Source organism: Lithobates pipiens, unplaced genomic scaffold, assembly GCF_037356315.1.
Source record: "Lithobates pipiens isolate NorthernLeopardFrog02 unplaced genomic scaffold, aLitPip1_a1.2 Scaffold_16, whole genome shotgun sequence".
In the NCBI taxonomy this organism is placed as follows: Eukaryota; Metazoa; Chordata; class Amphibia; order Anura; family Ranidae; genus Lithobates; species Lithobates pipiens.
Genome location: NW_027507748.1, coordinates 118,743,623 through 118,755,993, shown reverse-complemented (window position 1 = coordinate 118,755,993; position 12,371 = coordinate 118,743,623). Strand labels below are relative to the sequence as shown.

Here is a 12,371-nt window from a genome sequence, read left to right as displayed (position 1 = left end):
TCCACTTTCACAACTATTACTGGGAACAGAGATTTATTTTGACAGCAATACAACCTGATGAAAGCGGATAAAAAGATGGAGTCAGACTCAGTGTTCTATAAACACCATTTTATTTATGTAACTGGATGGCCAAATAGACTGAACAGTTAAATAGTCAGATGTAAAATGTAAACTTCTATAAAAGTGAAAATCCCCTCAAATAACAAACAAACTATGAAACAGCACTAAACGGTGGAAATTAAAAGCATTACGGACACTTAAGCCTCATACCAATGGGCGAATTCAAAAGAAACCGGACGGCATCTGTCGAAGGGGCATGACTGAAAAGAGTCTGCCGATCAGTGCTCTCAGCAGTGTTAATTCCGTCTACTAAAATGACTAAAATCGACAAACATTTTAGTCGACTAAATGAATATTATTATTATAATAAAATACGACTAAAACTAAAAAGAAATGAGATGACTAAAATATGACTAAAACTAAAATGCCTCAATGTCATAATAAATATTAGATTTTTCACTCCAGCAGTATATAATGAGTTTGGAAATTGTAGAGAAATGTTAACTAATGCATTACAATTTAATGCATTAGTTAATTGGGGGGGGGGGGGGGGGGGGGTTGTCCCCCCCCTTTCAACTCTCTAGTTGAAAAAAAAAAAAAAAAAAAAAAAAAACACAACCTCAGTGTATGCCCAGCTTTACACTGACAAAACGGTATAACAATAAAACGTGTATGGGTCTGTCCCAGAGCTCCCGCTCTGTTCAGCACCCAGCCAGGAACATTTGAAGAACGTGTGAAACTATAAACTTCTAGACTGGCTACTAAACCCGTCTCCTGTCTCTTCTTTAAATAGAAAGAAACAAAGAGCCAAGGACGTCAATAAAATTATTTAAACAAAAGCCATTATCACTTAAGGACTGGGCCTCTGAGATTTGGTGTTTACAGGTTAAAAAAAAAATATTTTTTTTTGCTAGAAAATTACTTGGAACCCCCAAACATTATATATATATTTTTTCTAACACCATAGAGAATAAAATGGCGGTCGTTGCAATACTTTCTGTTGCACCATATTTGCGCAGCGGTCTCACAAGAGCACTTTTTTAAATTAAAAAAATAAGACAACAGTAAATTTAGCCCAATAATGGCGACAAACTTTTATCCTTAAAAATCACCATAGTTGACGTTTAAAAAAAAAATTATACAGGTTGCATGTTTTGAGTTACGCCCTGCAATAGTATGGAGACGGGTGGGGACCATCTTCCCCTCACTCGTCTCCATACCCCACAAGAGAACAGATGCGATCGCCTCCGCCACTGGCTCTGCTAAGCGGCGGAGGGCACCGGAACGTGGCAGAAAGGGGGGCCCTCTCCCGCCGCCGATAAAAGTGAATCCGCTGCAGAGACCACTTTTATCTGAAAGCTGACCATCCCCTAAAGAAGTGGATACCGGGGTTATGGCAGCTAGCTGCTCCTATAACAATGATATTCCTCTTCAAAGAAGCGCAGTAAAACGACAGCAGGTGGTACATACGTGGTTAAATATAATTTATAGCCAGCTATCCAACTAGGATAAATGTGCTCTCTTTCTGATCTGCTTTTTACTAGTAATTAAAACATAAGCTTTTATGTAAATGAAAATCAAGATTGAAAAACTTGTATACTGTATACCACAGATTATAACCTTTTTTAAAACTAAAGATTGTTTGGCAATGCACTGTCAGAAATGCAGGGCAACCTAGCAATCTATTAGATAATGGTTGACTGAAAAAATCACATATAAAAGCTACAATTGACCCAATCGGATTGAGGTCTTTGTGACAAACGGCAGCCAATACAGCCACAGAGATTGCAGGGACCTGTGATCATCGAGAATAATTGCGCAATGCCATACCTTTTCAGCGACTATTAACAGGTCAGTGCAACCTGTGTAAAAACTTGAGCTACCGGCCATTTGTTACAAAGACATTAATCAGTTCCAGGTCAATTGCATCAATACATACAGACCATAACAGCAAAAAAGGAAGTGACAAGAAAAGCTTCAGCTGCTTTGGAACTACAAGTTCCAGCATGATAAGGCAGACATATACAGGTGAATCTCAGAAAAATAAAATATCAAAAAGTTTATTTCATTAATTCAATTCAAAAAGTGATACTCATATTATATAGATTCATTATACACAGAGTGATATATTGCAAGCACTTCTTTTAATTTTGAGGATTATGGCTTACAGGTAGTGAAAACCACAAATTTAGTATCTCAGAAAAGTAGAATATCGTGAAAAAGTTCAATATTGTAAACTCATGGTGTCACACTCTAATCAGTGAATTAACTTGGAAGACAATCACTGAAACCCTCTACAAGGAGGGCAAGTCATAAACATGTCATTGCTAAAGAAGCTGGCTGTTCACAGAGTGCTGTATCCAAGCATAGTAATGGAGAGTTGAGTGGAAGGAAAAAGTGTGGTACAAAAAGGTGCACAAATAACAGGAATAACGGCCTTGAGAGGATTGTGTAGCAAAGGCCACTCAAGAATTGGGGGAGATTCACAAGAGAGGACTGGGACTGGTGTCAAAGCTTCAAGAGACGCCACACACAGATGTATCCAGGACATGGGCTACAACTGTCACATTCCTTGTGTCAAGCCACTTCTGAACAAGAGACGTCAGAAGTGTCTTACCTGGGCTAAGGAGAAAGGACTGGATTGTTGCTCAGGGTCTAAAGTCTTCTTTTCGGATGAAAATTTTGCATTTCATTTGGAAATAAAGGTCCCAGAGTCTGGAGGAAAAGTGGAGAGGCACAGAGTCCAAGTTGCATGAGGTCCAGTGTGAAGTTTCCACTGTTCATGGTAATTTGGGGAGCCATGTTATCTGCTGGTGTTGGTCTTCTGTGTTTTATCAAGTCCAAAGCACAGCCCTCTAGCAGGAAAATCTAGAGCACTTCATGCTCCCTTTTGCTGACCAGTTTTATTGGTGATGCCGATTTCATTTTTCCAGCAGGACTTGGCACCTGCCCACGCTGCTAAATGTACCAATACCTGGTTTAATGATCATGGCATTACTGTGCTTGATTGGCCAGCAAACTTGCCTGACCTAAACTGCATAGAGAATATGTGGGGTATTGTCAAGGAGAAGATGAGACACACCAGACCCAACAATGCAGACAGGGTGAAGACCGCTATCAATGTAACCTGGGCTTCCATAGCACCTCAGCAGTGCCACAGGCTGATCACCTCTTTGCCACTCCGCATTGATTCAGTAATTCATGCAAAAGGAGTCCCTGACCAAGTATTGAGTGCATACTATGCTATACATGGACATACTTTTTAGTAAGCCAACATTTCTGTATTAATATTGCTTTTTTTTTATGGATCTTATTAAATATTCAAATTTTCTGAGATACTGAATTTTGGGTTTTCACTACTCATCAAAATTAAAAGAAAGGAATGCTTGACAAATATCACTCTGTATGTAATAAATTGATATGATATAGCAGTTTCACTTTTTGAACTGAATTACTTAAAATTAACTTCTTGATGATACTCACATCTTTTGAGATGTACCTGTTTAGATGATAAAAGCCAGCTGGAAACTACTGTTGCCCATCTCTGTGACAGGTAAGTTAGCAGCCAGAATGTAGTGAAAGGAAGTCCTTTAATGTTGATTGAAAGAGAAAGTTTAGTTTTAACTATTTTTAATCCTTCTATTGCTAGCATTACTAAATAGATGGACAGGTATATTATATTTACTTGTTTTAAACTGATTTCTAACCTAGGCCAAAATTAGGTCATAGAAAACATTCACATGGGGCGCTGTTCCAGAAAGTGTGGCGAATTAGAACCACTGAGTCAAGGCCAAATTGACAGTTTATTGAATAAAAGGTATTCCGGTATTAAAAAGAGTGTATACAAGGTAATACCAGATGGCCAGGGTGCACAGGACCATGCAGGGGGTTAATGCCCTGAAACATGTAGTCCTTGGTGCAAGCCACCGGCATCTTATCCTGGTATCTTGTGTTTCCGTTGTCAGGCTCCCAAGCTCCCCAGTGCCCTCACAGAGCGTTTCTCCTGTGGGGTACTTCCGCCAGCACCAGCCAAAACGTTTCTCCTGGGCCCCGAGCAGGTCATTTCCAGCCCACAGGAGCATCACATTCAGATCCCCCTGCCGGCTCCTTTTATCCTGCTGGTTGTCATCCAGCCCTCTGTTCAGCCCACAGGAGTTCCCGGGGGTTTGAGCTTTCCAACTGGCCCCACATTCAGGTGTCACACTTACCATCCACCCACATGAGTTTGGCTTATTGTTCCATCTGCAAATCCATCTGCCTGTGTACTCTGGCAATCTTTTGATCCTTGAATACCGTTAATTCAATAAACTATCAATTTGTCCTTAACTCAGTGATTCTGCTAATTTACCCAACTTTCTAGAATAGCGCCCCTTGTGAAAGTTTTCTAGCTCGATCTCATTGGTCACATGAGTTAGGGAGCAGCGGCCAGTGTGGTCCCCTTCCCCCCCTTACATATCCTCTTTGAAAATTTGTATGTGCCAGTTTTTTTTTAGCTTCCAAAATGATGTCATACATGCCAGGAGTTTTTATGGACATATTTTGTCTTTGAGCTGAAGGATGGGAGGAAGGGGATGTTTACACACCGCGACACATGCAAGTCAATAGGGAAGCACCATAGATGCCCCACAACCACGTGCAATGCATGTGGTTATGGTGCGATTGTTTACAACAAAAAAAGGTTTAAAACAGGCAGTAAGGAGATGTTGCAGCAGTCTTTGGAGTGCCACCAGAAAGCAGATGGAGCCTCAGAGGCAAGAATTTAGACGCACATATAAATCTACCCTTAAAGGGGTTGTAAACCTATGTGTTTTTTCACCTTAATGCATCACATACATTAAGGTGAAAAAACACCTGGCAGTGGCCGGCCCCCCATCCCCTCCGGTTTACTTACCTGAGCCCTGGAACTTGACCCACGGGGACGTGCCGTCTCTATGCCCAGGGTTCTGGGCTCTTGATTGGATAGATTGATAGCAGCGCAGCCATTGGCTCCCACTGCTGTCAATCAAATCCAATGAAGCGGGCACCGGGGGGGGGGGGTGGGGCCGTGTCCAGCATTCGGCCTCTATGGACGCCAAATGCTGGACTTGGGAGCACGTCCGCAAAGTAATTCTCCCAGGGGGTTATCTGATGTGGGGAGGAGCCGCGAGAGCCGCCGGGGAACGCCAAAAGAGCAGAATCAGGCCACTCTGTGCAAAACGGGTTGCATAGTGGAGGTAAGTATGATACGTTATTTAAAAACAAAAACAAAAAACCCATATACAATCACTTTAAGTTCCGCTTTCATTTAAGAACCAATAAAACCTTGTTCACAGGATGTGCAGAAACGAGAGCTTTTCTGCAAGGGCACAGAGAAAACAATTACTTTCTATGTGTCTGTTCATGCCACAACAGTGCTATCATGTGCACATTCAAAATTTGCAATGCGGCTGCAGTTTTCTGTACAGGAAAAAAAAATGCATGTCACAGCGGTGCAATGGTGTAACTAGGGCACATGGAAAACAATTATTTTCTTTGTGTCCTTACAGAGACCTATGTAATAAATACGCACATCTCTGCACATGCTGTGAACAAGTCAAATCTGCATGTTTTTCCCATCAGTTTTTATGCACACTTGCTGTCGATGAGGCCTGACAATAGTCGTATATTATTTATGGATCTTTGCTGCTGAATAGAAGGGAAAAGGTGCAAAGATAACACAGGGAAGTAGAACAATCTATATGTTACAGCATTTCTGGATTACAAATAAGCACCACTCAAACCCACAGCTTCCTCCAAGGAATGAAATTGGAAAATATGAACAAGGTTCCAACAGCTTCTAACAAACTAGTTTAGGGAAGAATGTTTCCGTTCCACATTAGAGAAAACAGCATTTTTATTCACTTTAAAAAAATTTGGCAAACCATACCTGTAATAAGGATGATGGCCATGCACTGTGCCGGAGGTGTTTTACAATTGAGATGTGTCGACCTAAACTTCTGTGTACACTACAGCATTCATCGCATATCAGCACACCGCGATTAATGGAAGCCCAGCCAGGATCTGTGTAGTGGAAAAAAGAAATCATTAACAGAAATATACTACAATAACAATGGTACTAGTCTAGTAGACTCACTCTGATGAGCTTTGCTGTGAGCTTCCAAGACCTTTATTATTTTCCATTTTACATTATAGCGAAGGACAAAAAAAATGAACTTGAATTTATAATGGTCTTATGTGGCCATACAAACTGGTTTAAGCAATAAAAGGAAAATCACACAAGAATCCACACCATATTCTTAAGCAAATACCATTGCCAAAGCATTTGTTTAAACAAAAATGTTCACGTAAGATATGTGTAGACAATCTAATTGCTGCTGAGAGCCAACACACTGGATACGATGTCAACAGTCATAGACTCCACGATCTCCTCCTTCCACTGCACTTTCCTCTCGATTCTTTTTTCTGTAGGGCTTCCAGGATGGATCAGAGTAATTCTGATTGGTCAGCAACGACGACACAGAGCATCACTCTGACCCATCCCAGAAGTGCTGCAGAAAGAAGAGGGAGCAGAGTGGGGATTTCAATTTCCTGAACCACCACACTGGCAGGATAATGCTACAATGCAAAAATGGTTTGAGGAACACATCGCGTGTGTGCTATTGACTTGGCCTCCAGAATCTCTAGACTTCAATACAATCAAGCATCTGTGGGATGTGCTGGAAAAAAGTCTCATCTATGAAGGCACCACCTCACCACCGGCAGGACTTTAAGTGGTTATAAACCCTTACAACACACTTTGACCTGCAGGTAAGCCTAGATTAAGACTTACCTGTAGGTCCAAGAAATATCTCCTAAACCTGCACGGTTTAGGAGATATTTGCCAAAAGACAGGCACCGCTGTCTACGGTAGACAGCGGCGCGCAGGCGCACTGAGCGCAGCATCGTCAACGACGAAGATGCCGCGCGTGTCGGCTCCCGTAACGTCATTGCGGCTTCGCCAAATGACAGCGGCGGAGCAGCGAGACCCGACCGAGAAGATGGATGCGGCGGACTACAGGGGACAGCGGTGACTTCGTTGGCTCCTGTGTCAGGTAAGTGACACATAATGGACTACTATGCGATGCATAGTAGTCCATTATGCTTTGCCTTTGCAGGGAATTAAAGAGGAAGTAAACTCATCAGGGTTTACTTCCTCTTTAAAAGGATCTGCTACTGACAGCTTGGTGCCAGATACCACAGTATTCCTAAGAGGAAATGCCTCGACGGGTCAGGCAAAAGGGGTGCCTACTAAATATTAGGTTAATGATCATAAAGGTATGGTTGAACGGTGTGTGTAAGCAAACCACATGGCAGCAACTCAATGCATTTAGGCATCTAGGCGGAGTGAATATGACTTTCTGAAGTTCAAACCGAGCATCAGAATGGGGAAGAAAGGGGATTTAAAGTGGTTGCAAACCTTTACAGACCACTTTCACCTACAGGCAAGCCTAGATTAAGGCTTACCTGTAGGTGCTTGAAATATCTCCTAAACCTACACTGTTTAGGAGATATTTACTATGTCCCCGAACGATGCCGTCTTCTACGCATGCGCCGATGTATTTAGCGCTTGAGCACTCTTGAAAGGGCACTCTGTGCCGTTTCAAGCTGGGTTCATGCCGTGACTGGCGGCGCATGCACGGGAGTGACGTCACGCGACTCCGACCAGTCCACTCGGCCGGAAGTTCACAGCCCCGAAAGGAAGAGGGGTGAAGAATGGACGCTTCCTGCCATAATGGGCTACTATGTGATGCATAATAGCCTATTCTGCTTTACCTTTGCAGGGAAACAAAGAGGAAGTAAAACCCATCAGGGTTTACTTCCTCTTTAAGCGACTCTGAATGTGACATGGTTGTTGGTGCCAGAGGGTCTGGTCTGAGTATTTCAAAAACTGCTGATCTACTGGGATTTTCATGCACAACCATTTCTAGGATTAACAGAGAATAATCTGAAAAAGAGAAAATATCCAGTGAGCAGCAGTTGTGTAGAATAAAACGCCTTGTTGATGTCAGAGGAGAATGGGCAGATGATGAGATGATATAGGCAACAGTAACTTAAATAACTATTTGTTACAACCAAGGTATGCAGAATATCATCTCTGAATGCACAACACATGAAACCTTAAAAAAGATGAGCTACAGTAGCAGAAGACCACACTGAGTGCCACTCCTGTCAGCGGAGAACAGGAAAACAGAGGCTACAATTAGCACAGGCTCACCACAATTGGACGATAGATTGGAAAAAAGCATTGCCTGGTCTGATGAGTCTATTTCAGCTGCAACATTCAAATAGTAGGGTTAGAATTTGGCGCAAACATGACACCATGGATACATCCTGCCTTGTATCAGTGGTTCAGGCTGGTGGGGGTGTAATGGTGTGGGGGATATTTTCTTGGCACACTTTGTGCCCCTTAGTACCAATTGAGCATCATGTAAAGGCCCCGGCCTACCTGAGTATTGTTGCTGACCATGTCCATCCCTTTATTGCTATAGTGTACCCATCTTATGATGGCTATTTCCAACAGCATAATGCACAATGTCACAAAGCTCAAATCATCTTGCCACTCGTTTCTAGAACATGACAATGAGGTCACTGGCCTCCACAGTCACCAGATCTCAATCCAATAGAGCACCTAACAGAAGATTTGCATCATGGATGTGCAGCCGATAAATCTGCAGCAACTGCATGATGCTATCATGTCACTATGGACCAAAATCTCTGAGGAAGTTTTCCAACACCTCGTTGAATCTTTGCCATGAAGAATTAAGGCAGTTCTGAAGGCAAAAGGGGGTCTAACCCGCTACTAGCAAGGTGTACCAAATAAAGTGAGCGGTGAGTGTATGTGTGTATACACACACACACACACACACACACTATACTTACAAAGTTATATAAACTTTTGTTTTCTTTATTCTTTTCTTAATCTCAAAAGTAATAAAAATTTAAAATAAAAAATCTCTAAGGCTGGGTTCACACTGCTGCGGGTGGGAGATCCGGATGTGATTCGCACCGCACTGCAGTGCAAATCACATCCGATCTCTGTAGCGATGCGAGTTCAGCCTTACAGATAGTATGGCTGAATTCGCATCGCTCCCGCCGCAAACTCGCACGGGACCCTTTTTTGGTCCGCAGCAGAATCGGATCGCATGGGTGTTCACACCATGCGATCCGATTCCTGTGCGAGTGTGCAGATCGCACTGCGATATGCGGACGGATCTGGGGGTGTCATTAACATTTCATTGACACTCCCAGCAGTTCGCATAGGGCAGTGTGAACTGCCGGCGGGAGGCATGCGATGCGGGAAAACGCTGCGGATTCGCGGCGTTCCAGCATTGCTATGGTGTGAACCTAGCCTAAAGGAGAAGCACTGGATAAGAAAAGAATAAACATCTATATTTTCCTACTGTGTGTGGCTGCATCTGCCCCCACTGGTTCTAAGACCAAGGACCAGGTGGGCAAGAGCAGCTGGCTCAGCATTGGCCATAGGTTTCTCTTAATACGAGCATTACATTCAAGTAGCAGGCTTGGATAACATTTTTAGGGGTCTTTAAAAGAACTTGTATGACTCAATGATGAAACCATTGAATGCTCTGGGGAACAATTTTTTTAGAATTTCATACAACCTTTTTAGCAGCGCTATACAAGTCATTCATTCATTTTGAATGAAAATCTAACCATGTATGACCAGTTTAATTCATGAGTGACAGCGTCTAGCCTGTATAGATCCTGTACGCCTTAGGTTAGGCATACCTAGAAATCAGTCAGGCACTTTATATATTCCGTCACATTACATATGTTCAACGCACACAAAGTTATGCAGCACCTGAGTCACAATAAAAGGAACAGCCCAGCACCCAGTTCTAGTAATTTCCAAGAAAAAAGTTGCCTCACTTAATATAATGCAGAGCTATTGTCCTACATTACATAAAATGAGAGACAAAGATGGACGCCTGGGCAACACAAATAAAAATAGATGATAAAACAGCAGCTTAATGAGAAACAACTGCAGTGGTGCGATTCATAGTGACTGACGCAAGAGAAGCTTAGCTTCCAATAGAGGCTATATTTCGCTTACTGAACTGCCGGGCATGTGTTGGATTTTGACAGAAGGAATAATAATAAAAAAACAACATGTCCAATGACAGAACCAAAATGCCACAGCAAGCCTGATGTCATTACAGTAATAAAATGCACCATTCCTGGAATAAATAGAAACATAGCCAGGGCGCCACATTTTTATTTCAGAGCCGCCAACATTTCCCCTCATAAAATGAAATTACACATACGCTCCAGAGCAGACAAATTAAAAAGGCCAGCAACAGTTTCTGCAAATCTATTCCGCAAATAAATTGTGAAGCAGATGAGCAGCTGCCTTTGAGGTGTAGAAATTGTCCTTCAAACATTACACAATGGAGATTATTTTCATGAGAATATCATCTGCCAGTTCCACTAAAACTAGCAAAACACGGCATGAAGTATAATCTTGCCACCTTCAGGCCTATTCAGTAAAAAAAAAAAAAAAAAAAAAAAAAAAACGATAAAAACAAATAGTGTGCTCAATACATATTAACCTGTAGCTACCAGGTTTCTATCTACCTAAAGTGTATGCATACCCAAAACTTTGTTTAACCACTTCTCGATCGGCCGCCGTCGAAATACGGCGGCACAATGGCACTCCTGCGCAAATCGCCGTAGCAGTACGGAGGGCGCTTTGAGTATAGGGGGCAGGCACGCCGCCATGTGACGTAGGAGCCAATGCGCATGGCCGCTGGCTACCTGCGATTGCCCCTGAGAAAGAAAGAACGGAGATCTGTTAATGTAAACAGACAGATCTCCGTTTTGTCAGGGGTGAGGAGACTGATCTGTTGTTCATACTGCTTAGGAACAATGATCGGTCTCCTCCCTAGTCTGTCCCATCCCCACAGTTAGAAACACATTTAACCCCTTGATCGTGCCCTTGTGCTAACCCCTTCCCTGCTAGTGACATTTACACAGTAATCAATGGCTATTTATCACACGGATTACTGTATAAATGTCACTGGTCCCAAAATAGTGTCAAAAGAGTCCGATCAGTCCACCGCAATGTCACAGTCCCGATAAAAGTTACAGATCGCCATTACTAGTAAAACAATTTTTAAAAATGCCATAAAGCTATCCCCTATTTTGTATACACTATAACTTATGCGCAAACCAAACAATATACACTTATTGTGATTTTTTTTTTACCAAAAATATGTCGAAGAATACATATTGGCCTAAAGACTTTTTTTTTTTATGTAATGTATTTTTTGGGGATATTTATTATAGCTAAAAGTAATAAAATAGTTTTTCTTTTCAAAATGTAAATTTTTTTTGTTTATAGCACAAAAAATAAAAAAACGCAGAGGTGATCAAATACCACCAAAAGAAAGCTCAAATTTGTGGGAAAAGGGAAGTCAATTTTGTTTGGGTACAACATCGCACGACTGCGCAATTGTCAATTTTTGGAGCAGTTTTTTTTTTTAATCGCATGTCCTTTAAAAAGCAAACCACAAATGCCTCAAAAGTGCTCAGCAGTTTATGGGCAGTTTAGAAGCGCTACAGTGTAAAAGGGCTTTTACTAAACGGGCTTGTTTATAGTGTTTTTGCTTTTTAGGTGTTTTTCACTGCTCAAAAAATGCACCTAAAGAGCATGCAGAGTTTCTGCATTACTTATAGCCCATGCTCACCATTGGGCCTATTCGTGTCAAATTGCATGCCAGCTATTTCAGGCAATGGCACAGTCCAAATAGTTCCTGCACTACTTTTGGCCTATTTGTATAGACCTCTGTGCAGGAACCCACACAGATGTCTGTCAAATCACCCTTGAAGTAGGATTGCATTGCTAGTTTAACCCACAGTCAGTGTGAACCTAGGCCGAGTGCTGGTTCTCATCAGTGTGCTCTGCAAGATCGCATGCGAGTTCCACTGCAGTGCAACTCACATGCGATGTCCATGTGATGCTATTTCACCCAGATAGTAGGGCTGATATCGCGTTGCATTCAGGCCACAGTACCCTTTTTTTAATCTGCACCAGAATCCGAAAACCGTCAGTTTGCAGTGCGATATGCGAGCTAAAATGGGGGTGTCATTAACATTGTATTGATACTCCCAGCAGTTTGCATATGGTAGTGTGAACTGCCGTGCGAGTCGGGTGTGATGTGGTAACCCTGCAGTGGATTCGCAGGGTTCCCGCATTGCACAAGTGTGAACTGAGCCTTAATGGCACAATGAGGAAGATTTAGTAAAACTGGATCACACAGAATTGGGTGCAGCTG

At 42.3% G+C, this 12,371-nt stretch overlaps 1 protein-coding gene across 4 annotated transcripts in view; it reads right to left on the bottom strand.

Moving 5' to 3' along the window:
• Positions 1-12,371, bottom strand: part of GIT1 (GIT ArfGAP 1) — a 232,310-nt gene that overhangs the window by 135,740 nt on the left and 84,199 nt on the right. For all 4 annotated transcript variants that reach the window (XM_077480356.1, XM_077480354.1, XM_077480357.1 and 1 more), the window contains exon 2: positions 5,966-6,099. In XM_077480356.1, the coding sequence (XP_077336482.1) occupies positions 5,966-6,099 (134 nt within the window). The remainder of the gene's footprint in view (positions 1-5,965; positions 6,100-12,371) is intronic.